This window comes from Piliocolobus tephrosceles, chromosome 3, assembly GCF_002776525.5.
Source record: "Piliocolobus tephrosceles isolate RC106 chromosome 3, ASM277652v3, whole genome shotgun sequence".
NCBI classification, from domain to species: domain Eukaryota; kingdom Metazoa; phylum Chordata; class Mammalia; order Primates; family Cercopithecidae; genus Piliocolobus; species Piliocolobus tephrosceles.
Window position 1 is genome coordinate 79250312 of NC_045436.1, and position 12561 is coordinate 79262872.

At 37.1% G+C, this 12561-nt stretch overlaps 1 protein-coding gene across 1 annotated transcript in view; it reads left to right on the plus strand.

Annotated features, from left to right (window-relative positions):
- C3H4orf17 (chromosome 3 C4orf17 homolog) overlaps nucleotides 1-10064 on the plus strand; it is a 39286-nt gene extending 29222 nt beyond the window's left edge. Inside the window, exons 6-9 of the mRNA XM_023220168.1 lie at nucleotides 5422-5503; nucleotides 6909-7116; nucleotides 8150-8193; nucleotides 9671-10064. Coding sequence (XP_023075936.1) covers nucleotides 5422-5503; nucleotides 6909-7116; nucleotides 8150-8193; nucleotides 9671-9870 — 534 coding nt within the window. The 3' untranslated portion in view covers nucleotides 9871-10064. The remainder of the gene's footprint in view (nucleotides 1-5421; nucleotides 5504-6908; nucleotides 7117-8149; nucleotides 8194-9670) is intronic.
- Nucleotides 10065-12561: the final 2497 nt, after the last annotated feature.

Sequence of the window (12561 nt, forward strand, 5' to 3'; positions counted from 1 at the left end):
AGAAATGGAAATTAAAAAGAGACCAAAAGGAAACCTTAGAATTGAGAAATACAGCTATGCACTGCATAACAATGTTTCCATCAATAACAGATCATAAATATGACAGTGATACCATAAGTATATAATATGGTATCTTTACTGTACCTTTTCTATGTTTAGATATGGTTATATACACAAATACTTACCAATGTGTTACAATTGCCTACAGTATTTAGTACAGTAACATGCTGTACAGGTTTGTAGCCCAGGAACAATAGGCTATACCATATAGCCTAAGTGTATAGTAGGTTGTATCATCTAGGTTTATGTAAGCACACAGTATGATGTCCACACAATGATTGGATCATTAATGATGCATTTCTCAAAACGTGTTCTTGTCATTAAGTAATGCATGACCGTACAATATTTGAAACCAAAATTTCACTGGATGTGATTAGCAGCACATGTGGCACTGCAGAAAAAAATATGTAAGTGGAGTTAAAGAGAGGGCAATTAAAAAAATCCAAATTAAAGTAAAAAGACTTCAAAATAAGTAAACAAAAGCTTACTGACCTGTGAGGATATATTGGGTGATCTAACACATGTGCAATGGGAGTCTCAGAGGAAGAGGAAAGAGAGATTAGAGCATAAAAATTATTTGAAGAGCTAATAGCTAATATTTTTCTAAATTTAATGAAACCTTACAAAACCCAAGAAAGATAAACACAGAAGTTACATCTGGGTACATCAAAATAAAGTTGCAGAAAACCAAAGAGAGTATCTTGAAATCAGCAAGAGAAAAAAGACATATTACATATACAGTCATGCATCACTTAATGACAGGAATACATTCTGAGAAATGTGTCAGACAGTTTCATTGTTGTATAAACAACACAGAGTGTACTTACATGAACCTAGATGTTACAGCTACTACACACCTAGGCCATATGCTATAGCCTATTGCTCCTGAGCTATAAACCTATACAACATTTTACTATACTGAATACTATAGAAATTGTAGCACAATGGTAAGTATTTGTATATCTAAACAGGAAAAGATACAGTAAAAATACAGTATGATAATCTTATTGGACCACCATTGTATTTGTGGTCCACTGTTGACTAAAACATTGTTATATGGTGCATGACTGTAATGATAAAAATGACAGCTGACTTCTCACTAGAAATATGAAAGCCATAAGACAATGAAATGACATTTTAAAGCTCTTAAAATTTAAAGATAAGCTGACATTTTATAGTTCTGTCATTCGGAAGTAAAGGAATAGGTGAGAGGGAGATAAGTGTGGTTATAAAGAAAACAGAGTGGTAAAATGTAAAACAACAATAACACAACGTTCAGGTGAGAGATAAATGGAAGTATAACTCATAAGGTTCTTACACTATACATTAAGTGGTATAATATTAATTCAAGGAACACTATATTAGATTAAGGATGCATATTTTAATCCCTTGAACAACAAAAAAAGTATAGCTAAAAAGCCAATGGAGAGGATAAAGTGGAATATTAAAATATGCTTGATTAATCCAAAAGGAGATAGAGGAAAGAATAAGGGGAACAGTAACAGAAGGAAAAAATAAAAAAACAAATAGCAAGATGGTACACTCAAAACTATGCAAAAGGACAAGTAGACTAAAAATTCCAAGAAAAAGACAAGGATTGATAAGTTTGATAATAATTTTTAACAAGGGCCATTGTTTCAGCTTCTTTAAATGTTTGGAGTTGATAATGAATATATTTAGAATTATTTATTTTAATACTGATGTGCAGCAACTCCTTCATTTCAAAAGTTAAGTAATCAGCAAACAAATAATTTAACATGTCTTTTAAGGGATAAATACGAATAAACAATGTCAGATAGTTCACGCCTAGGTTTTCAAATAAAAAAATAAAAAAGTTTGGACAAACATAAGGATAGAAGTCTCCTATTCCAGAACCTGGCAAAACCAATTTTCTTTGACCAGAGAAGACAGTTTCTTAGAAATCCAGTTCATTGCCACTCAAATCTCTAATCCCAGGACTGGTTTGGGTAGTTTCTTCTGGTAATGTGCATTAATACCACCAATTTTTTCCCCTGTGATCACTCTTTACAGAGATTTGAAGTCATTAAATCCTGCCAGACCTCACCTTTTATGACTTGGGAGGGCAAATATATTGTTAAAGAAGTGCTGAACCATGTTTTTTGTACACTCCCTTTCAAGCCACAAAACACAAAAACTGAGGATGGATCCTTGACTTTGATTTCTAATTGAATAGGTTCAATGACCAGGGAGCTTCCCTCTATTGGGAGTAATTGAAAAAGTTCCATTTCAAGTTTAAGGAATTTCCACACGTGTTAAAATTTGCACTCATCCTTAAAGCACATAGACTTGTGAGTACAGAATAATGCCAATAAAGATGGGAAGATATGAATCATATACATTATGCCACTTCATGAAATATGTTCAGGACAGGCACTCAGAACTCAAGGTCAGGAACCATTTTGGAAAATATGATTGTTAGAATGAGAATTGGAAAGTCCTGCAAAGACAGGATATCAGGACAACTTTTATGGTAGGAACCAAGGCTGGAATCCCCAGAATCTTTGCTGGATAATGGTGGATATCTCTGATGCTGAGCACCTATCCTCTGGAGTTGGAAGAGAAGTTTTCAATTCCAGAAACCTTTCTGGTAGTCCGCTCTGAGTTTTTGCCTACCAAGATGATACAAAGAACCCTACATATACGTTTTCAGTTACCACTACAGCAAAAGAAACATGGGGTTGCCTTGAGGAATTAAGGTTTCTCTGCCCCTAGAAATCATGAGATCATTGACGAAAAGTTTTTTGAGGGATTCCAAAGAGTGAGTTCAATAAACTTCCACAGGTGGAATAACACAGAGAATCTACTCATTGGATGCTTTTCCGTTTCTCCAGATCTGATCAAGACTCGATTTGTGACCCTTTGGAAAAGCTATAATATCTCTGACGCTCAAGAAGCCTGGTTTACAGGTGTAGTCATCATCCCTGCCCCAAGCTGCAGAAACAAATGTTTTTCTGAAGAGATTGGAAGCTACTGTGTTCATTGTGCATCTGCATAGGTTTCTGTAACAGAGAATGCAGGAGGTTTCCCAGGAAGACATATTCTACATCCTCTCACTGAAAGGATAATTATATTATCTAGGATGTTGTTGATCAACTAGTGATCTATGACAGAAGCAGCTAAGAGTGATGTGCAATCACTATATTGATAAAAAATCCACAGAGGCAGAGTGGCTTAGAAAATACCATGAGGCTTTTTTTCCATTTTTGCCACAGTTGTTGATTTGTTGTGAAATTAGGAGCAAATCTAACTTTCTCTCTTTAGAATATGTCATTATCAAAGACAGAAATCTTAACATAATAACAAAGTTCAATACAGGGCAGTTGATTTTTCAGCCATTTAATTTTGCTTCTCTATCTTCAGCATCTAGATCAATGACTAATACAAATATTTGTTAAATTAATAATAATTTAAGACTTCAGGCAGAAATACTAAGAGAATGAATGTTGCAGTAGCTCAAACCAGATTTGATGTTGCTTTAGGTTGGCTCAAGACAATGAGGATGAAGACAAAAGGAGTGATTTCGGGAAGGGGAACATCACACACCGGGGCCTATCATGGGGAGGGAGGCGGGGGGAGGGATTGCATTGGGAGTTATACCTGATGTAAATGACGAGTTGATGGGTGCTGACGAGTTGATGGGTGCAGCACACCAACACGGCACAAGTATACATATGTAACAAACCTGCACGTTATGCACATGTACCCTAGAACTTAAAGTATAATAATAATAAAAAAAATTTTTAAAACGTAGTATTTAGAAGGTAGACTTTACTGAATTTGTCTGACATTATGTTTTAGAAAAGGGCAAGGGAGTTGTCCAGGATGAATCTCAGCATCTGGTTTGGACAGTTTAATGTATGTTGGTGCTGTTCATTGAGACAGGGGAACCAGGAGGAAAAGTAAGTTTGGAGCAGGTTTTAGGAAAATAAATGTGGATTTTGTTTTATATATTTTGTGTCCAAAATATCTATAGTATAGCTAAGTGAATACATCTAGTAGGCAGATGGATATACAGGACTGAAGTTCAGGAGATAGATATGAATATCAGATACGTCTAAATTCTAACAGCAGACACAGTTAAGACTCAGTCAGGAAACTTCATTACCTGTGCTTACTTAACACATTGTACTTTTATTTTAATGCTTATGATAGTCCATTTTTATGAGAATTAATTATTCCATATTTCTATCTCTACTGTCACCTACATTTAAGCCTGTAGCTCCAGAGTTTTTTAAAAAATCTCAAGGAAGCATTCTGAATAAATAAAGGGAATTATATTCCTATCCCATTGGGCCAATCACTGTGTTCAAGAAACTGAGGTACAACGATGACTTCAGCCCAGATCACATCCCTCTCTCTCAGACTATGGAGAGGAGCAGGGCAGATGGGGCCAGTTCTGTGACTGATGGATTCTCATTAGAACCCTATGGTACAGTGGGAAGGATAAATTCACCAAAAGTATATTCCTACTAGAAGACATTGCTATTGAACAGACAAGGCAAGACAAATGCTGGGATTCACTCAGGATGGTGGTAGAAATATTAAAGGGAAATATTAGGGAAAGTTATAGGGAATAGTCACAAACCTTTTGGAAGGTCAGAAGGTTACATAGCTTGTACTAATTGAACAGACTGAAGGCAGCTGGTTCTTACCTTGGAACATTAGGTCATCGGGTAAATACTAGGGACAATAGAGGCTTCTCCAGTTGTCTGTTTACCCTACCTCCATTAACTAACCTTTGACCCAGATGGCCTTCTTGGGGGAGGTCGACTAGGGATATCGCCCCCTAATTATATTTACTTAGACCTCGGTACCTGGGCTTTAATCATTCCTAGAACTCTCTTAACCATGTTAATTATCCGCAAGTGTGTTTACTCAAAGCTTCTGTTGTGAATTGTTTATCAAATAAATGCCTGGAGTGCGAGCTGCTCAGGGCCAGCCACGGTGACAAACCTCTCTTGGTGTGCAGGCAGTTGGACACTCGGCTGTACTGGCAAAACAGAATATCTGTGTGTCAATGTACGTTTTATTCATCTGTCGTTTAGGTCAGGGTCTGCGGGCAGACTCCCACAGCTAATGCCCTCTTATGAGGAGCAATACCTCAGACACACACTCCATAGCCTACCCTAAACTATTAATTGTGCTGGAAATGTTGTTTTCACTAGGATTCTACTGTGTGCTATTTGAAATTGAGCTCCTGAGTTAAAAATCTCAATTGACTTAATTGCACATCATATACAGAGTGATATTTGGGAAGATGGGATTTGGAGAAGGTAAAGGAAAACTGATAAACCTTGTACTATTTATTTGCTCATATGTAACTCTAATGTTCTCTGTCAGATCCTGGCAAAGCTCTGTGACATTTTGCATACTGATTCTCTGGCAGAAGTTTTACAGTGGCTACTTCATGCAAGTTCAAAAGGTGCGATTAAAATACACATTTTAAAACACTGAGCTCAATTTATTGTCAGAAACTGGAAATATGCCAATATCTGAAGTTTCGTACGTTGGGATTGCAAAGATAATGTTGCAGTACTATTTCTGCAATGTTTCAGTATAAGGTAATTGCTGTTCTGCATATCCAGCTGCATGCATGTGGGTCATTCAATGAACCCAAAATTCAGTATGCCTTAAATTGAACTCATTTCAGTGACATGAAACACTCGTGTCCAAGGGAGGTATTATTCTCAGCTAGAGTTGGTTTGTGCTCCTCTAGAGTCCACACACCCAGGGGCCTCCCTGAGCACATCCTCTGACCTGTTGTTAACTCTGAACACAAAGCTTCTTTCTTTCCTTTGGTAAGGAGAACAGTAGAACAGTAGAACAGCTACCCAACCTGCAACAGCTCTTCCAGTTGCCCAGCAAAACCATCAACTCAGTCATCTCCTAACCTCTTTTGGGCCCTTCCTGTCCTGTTTCATGAAAACACATGCCATTCCCAATCGAGACACTGATAAGTGGCAGAGAGCAGCTATCTTCAAATGTAGCTGGTCATCCTACTGACTGAGGCAAAATCTCTGCAGTGGACTTGAGAATTTGCAGTTCTGACAAGTTCCCAGGTGTTGCTGATAATGCTGGTCTCAGGACCACTCTTTGAGAATCACTGCACTGATCAATGCTAGGAAGTACCAATGTGTGAGGAACAGTCTAATGTTTTAAAGTAGGAAGCATTTTGGAAATATTACCTTGCTCCAGGAATTCAATACTACCTTTTAGGCAATTGAAAAGTGCTTAGAGGCAATGGGTCTTTAGTTATCTTCCAATTATTTTTCCTTTTTAAGAATGTAACATTTAATAAACTATACAAGTAATAAATCCTTATTGTTGGGAGAAAGAACAGATGAACCAGAAAGAAAAAAAGAGATGAGACAGAACAGAAATAATCAATAAAATCACCACAGACATCATTTAAGTGAATACTTTGGTGTATATCTTCCTAGATATGCTTGTAACTATTTATTACCTAGTAGTCTGTATTTTAACGGAATCATATTGTACTTCTTATTTTTGTATAGGTATCCTTATATCTTTGGTGGCAGCCTGTAAGACTGGCTACTGTACTCAATATTTTAAAACTATTCCACTGCTATTCAGGGACAAGTGCCTCAGTGAGTTAACTACTCTGGGCACTCTACAGTATCACAGGTCAACAGAAACCATGTTAAAATGAACCAACTTTTCTGTAGAAGTCTTTACTCCCACATAGGTAACTATCCAGAAAATAGATGACCAGTCTTTCATATTCAGGAGCTGGATAATCTTGTGTTTCTAGCCAAAATGACAATTGCAACCTTCACTCCTCCACCCTTTTTTATCTTTTAAAACAGAAAAAGAATGGGTCTCAGCTTTGATTCATTCTGAGCTTGCTGAGATAAACCTGTTGACTCATCACAGAAGAAACACCTCAATGGAACCAGCACCAGAGACTGGGAAACCAACCACAGTTAAATCACCACCCACAGTTAAATTGCCCCAAAATGTACTTGTAAAATCAAAAGTGCTGACCAGAGATACAGAAGGGCATCAACCAATCAGGTAATTAGATATAATGGCCTCCTAGAGGGAGGGCCTATGGTATATGAAGATTTTGAATTATCTTGTTATTTACCTTTCAAAATGTTAAACAGGAGGTTCTAAAGCTCCACTTTATTCAGTAAATGACTGCAATATATATTTGCTTTCATTTTCATATATGTAATATAAGAATTGTTCTCAATTCTACTGTTTAGAACATTTTGGCAGAAACTATATCTTTCTTATCTGGTAACCTTTCTTTTTAAGAAAAATTATTTTTCCACTAAGGGAAAAGCAAGAATGGCTAACTAGAAATCTAAGATAATAAAGGTTTTTATAGTTTAACTAAAAATAGATGCAATTAAGGAAATCAAAATTGTATTGTTACAGTTAGTGTATATTTTGTTAAATGTGTATCACACAGGTTTCACTTTTTTGTGTAGAACAATGCAAGATTAAAACAAATTGCTTCACTTAATTTTCTCTAATTTACTCCTGGGGCCCCCTAGAGAGAAAAATAACTACTAAAATAATTGAAATTACTGAAGGAGAAATTTTTCTTAAATGCTGTAATTTCAATAACAGAAGAAAAATATATATTTATGTAGAATCATGGTGAAAGAATGTATGGTAGGATATTATTTAAGCTTGGAGAGAAAATCTTGTTGCTTTACAATTAAAAATTGAGTAAAGCTTAAAGTTAGAGGAAAAACACACTTTTGAAACTATAAATATGTCAATTTAAAAAGCATTAAGACAAAAATATTACTAATTGTCGTTATCTTAAAGTTTCCATAAAATCTGAAACTGGAAGATAGTAAGGTAATCTCTACCTTAATATATGATACAATAGTTAGATATTTACTCAAAGTAAGAAGAAGTTTTCATTGGGAAGTAAATTTAGCACTGTATGCATTAAAAAAAAAAAAAACAAAGAATTGGGGTAGCATATTTAAGATACATACACACTGAACTTATTGATGACAGTGTAGTCTATAGAAAATACTTTTTTGTATCTGTGAAACTCACTTTTTTCTTTCTCCAACTGATCTAGAGTGTCAAGTCAAGGATCTGCAGAAAGCAAGGAAGTACCAAAAGGTTAAGTACAGTTTTTGGTAGCTACTGAGTTGGTATAAAGAAACCAGTAAGTACTAATGACCTAGGGAACAGATTTTAAGGATCAGTGCTTTTAAAAAAACAGAAAAATACAATAGTAATTTCCAGATCAACTCTTGTGAGAGTATCTGCTGACTTTCTCATAAAGATAAATTTACCTTTGTTTTGAAAGGCAAAGTGCCTGATCAGGGACAGACATTCTTTGAGAAGCAAGTCAGCAGGACAACAGGAACTATAGGTTTGGTTATAGCAAGTCAGTGAAAAGGGAAACCCTGCATTGACCTAACAAATGGATAATGATCTCAGAGTTTTGGTTCTTCAGAGCTTAATGGAGCTAAATAATTTCAATGGAAACAAAGTCAACCAGAGAGAAGGGCAATATGGCAATCAGCCACAAGCAGGTGACCTACGAGACAGCAAAAATACAATAGAAAAGAGCAGTTTTGTGTCCCACCAGAAGCCCAGCTCCAGTCTATAGGGGCACCAGGGAGAATCAAGAATTGTGGAAAGTCCTACCTTGGTCCAAAATAGCCCAAACAAAGTATCCTTGTAGGTTTGGCAGTTTCTAGGTTTAAAACAAGCAGAGCACTCATGGCTACAGAGCAACAACTATGAAGCGTATCTACAAGCTTTATACAAAAATCTGTCTTGTCATTTCTACAAGTTCCCTTTACACCAGGAATGATATATAGTCAATTAGAGCTCACTGGGGTCACCCTAGACCCCAGCAAGTTCCACTGTGATTAACCAAACCCAAAAGAGGCACTATCTGCTAACAGCCAATAGTAAGTATAGTTTAAAAATTACAAAGTACTCCCCTACTTAGACCCCAAGAACAGCCTATTGTTTCTGGCCTCTCCTACCAAACTCCTCATCCTGGGACTGTAACATCATGACAGTGATGGTTTCTATTATTCAACTTGATGTCTTACCTGTAAGGCCCACACGTATTTTATCACTTAGATATTTGGAACTTTTTTGTATAAGAATTCCCCAGTCATGCCCCTTTCTCTCCATTGTTGATATTCAGCATCTTCTTACATCCCTATTCCTGCTTAGGTTTAACTATGTAGGTCTTATGAGCACAATTAACTTGTTTTAGCCTGCTTGTCTCTTCTTTTGTTGCATCCATCAGGACCATAGATCTTCCTTGTTTCTCTCACTGTCCCATTCTCACCCATCACTCTTACCCATAACCAACTCTATATCATTGCAATCAAAATCATGTTTACTGTTGAGAGTGAAGGAACATATCCTGCATGTTACAGAACAAATAACTCATTAAAGATGAGCAAGTGGTTAAAAAAAAAAAGAGGAATATATTATTTTATGAGTTTTGGGTCTATCTGATTTACCTAAACTTCACATAGTTTTTTGTAGATAATTTACCACTAAAACATGGAGAAGCTGTATTCAGTGTCTTGATTATGGTCTTATTTAGATTTTTTCTCTATTTCAGAGGCTGAGCACAAGCCTCCATCATTTATAAGAAGAAATAATATGAAAATACCTGTTGCAGAATATTTCAGCAAACCAAAGTCTCCTCCCAGGTCTAACACTCAGGAAAGTGGATCAGCAAAACCAGTGTCAGCAAGGAGTATACGAGAATACAACCTCTGTCCCCAAAGAGCAGGTTATCCGTCAACATACCGAAGGTAGAAGTTCTAGACTGGGTGAATTCTTTCATGAATACGAGCTTACCATTTACATCATCGAATTATTTTTCAAATGTATATTTTTGGTATTGAGGAATCAAGTGGTCCTCTTTATGGTAGCACATGTAAATCTAAAAATACCTGTATGTAATGCTACAAATAAATATTACTGGAAATGATATTTCCATTTGTAGTTAATACTATGTGTAAAAGAAGTATGTTTATTTATATACTATGTTTCCAATCTTGCACTATTAGTACATGAGCATACAGCCCTGATACTAGAAAAATCATCCATAATCAGAATTAGGCAGTTACACTTTGACATCTACCCCAAACTCTGTTGGGGGGAACAAAACACAAAGAACAAAAAACAAAACACCACCATCACCACAAAAACAAACAAACAAACAAACAAAAACGCAACAACAGAATTTTAACATGTGAGATGATTTTTATCATCTGGTGTCTCACTGTTGTTGAACTATTATGAAAAAATGCTCCCCTCCCCTCCAAAAAGAACACATATACAAATTGTTTCTAACTCATGAGCTAGAAAGAAACTAGTTTTCGGCCGGGCGCGGTGGCTCAAGCCTGTAATCCCAGCACTTTGGGAGGCCGAGACGGGCGGATCACGAGGTCAGGAGATCGAGACCATCCTGGCTAATACGGTGAAACCCCGTCTCTGATAGAAAATACAAAAAACTAGCCGGGCGACGAGGCGGGCGCCTGTAGTCCCAGCTACTCGGGAGGCTGAGGCAGGAGAATGGCGTGAACCCGGGAGGCGGAGCTTGCAGTGAGCTGAGATCCGGCCACTGCACTCCAGCCTGGGCGGCAGAGCAAGACTCCGTCTCAAAAAAAAAAAAAAAAAAAAAAAAGAAACTAGTTTTCAGTCAGTACTAATGGTGAATATTAACATTTCATATTGAATTTTTTGTATTTTTAAAAGAAACCAGGCCGGGCGCGGTGGCTCAAGCCTGTAATCCCAGCACTTTGGGAAGCCGAGGCGGGCGGATCACGAGGTCAGGAGATCGAGACCATCTTGGCTAACACGGTGAAACCCCGTCTCTACTAAAAATACAAAAAACTAGCCGGGCGAGGTGGCGGGCGCCTGTAGTCCCAGCTACTGGGAGGCTGAGGCGGGAGAATGGCATAAACCCGGGAGGCGGAGCTTGCAGTGAGCCGAGATACCGCCACTGCACTCCAGCCTGGGCGACACAGCCAGACTCCGTCTCCAAAAAAAAAAAAAAAAAAAAAAGAAACCACTCTTGGGCCACAGATATGATTCTTTGAGCGTGTTGCTGCAGTCTACCTACCAATAAGTCAATCCTTTATTTAGAATGTTCACACTGATGTTCATCAGAGATACTATAAATTCAGTGTGTGGTGTGTGTATATGCATGCATGTCTATGTATACGTTAAATTTTAATGATAACATACTATGTGTCAGGAATCATTCTAAACACTTTAGATATAATAACTTAATTTTCACAAAAACTATCTGAGGTAACTACTCTTATTTTTCTCATTATTTAAAATAAGAAAGCTGAGGCACAGATTTGAACTCACTGTGATGGGATAAGTTGTAACAAATGCTATCATTCAAATATAATTATTTCCCACATGAGAGTCTAAAGTGTATGTTTCAAAGATGATTTTGCTTTACCTGGTGATTTAGAGGCCCAGAATCCTTCCACCTTGTGGCTCGACCATCACCTAAAGCTCCATTGTCAACTGTACCATGCTGGCAAAAGAAAAAATCAGAGTAAAGTATTAGTTTCCTATTGCTGATGTAACAAATTACCACAAACTTTGTGACTTAATGAAACACAAATGTATTCTGTCACAATTCTGTAGGCAGAGGTCTGAAATGGGTCTTACTGGGCTAAAACCAAGGTGTGGCAGGACTGCATGCCTTTCCTAGGCTCTAGGGTACTATTTGTTTCCTTACCTGTTCCATTTTCTGGAGACTATATACACTCCTTGCTTCATGGTTCTCTTTCATCTTCAAAGTCAGCAATGGTCAGTCAAGTTGTTCTCATAACAAATCACTCTGATGCTGATTCTGCCTCCATCTTCCACTTTCGGACCTTTGTGATTGCATCGGATCTGTTATCCAGCTTATCCAAGATAATCTCCTTCATTTAAGGTCAGCTGATTAGCAATTTAATTCTATCTTCAACCTTAAATTCCCTCTTACCATGTAACTTAACATACTCAAAGGTTCTGGGAATTAGGGTCTTTGAAAGGGACATTATTATGCCTTCCACAAGGAGGATATATCTGCTTAAAGTCTTGGCCTTGAAATGGTAAATATCACTTACAGTTACATTACATGGTTGAGAATTAGTATAACTGAAAGGGAAACTGATTAAAAACTCTTGAGTGGGAATCGTATTCCAATTACAGCTATGTTCTATGTTAACAAAAATTAGCTTTTGGTGGACAGTCAACTTTCTCCGACACAAAAATTTCATGGCTGGCTCAAGGTATGGCTAGAATCTATGTGCTTAAGCACTAGGTGGTACTGACACATAACAAGATTATGCTCAACTCATAAAATTAATGAAGTGCACTCTTTCTCGCTTTTCTGTTATGAAGATGTTACAATGGCATTGCAAATTCTTTTTCCTTAAACATTTGCTAACATTCATCTATCAGACCACACAGGTTTTGTGTTTTGGGGGGTTGTAG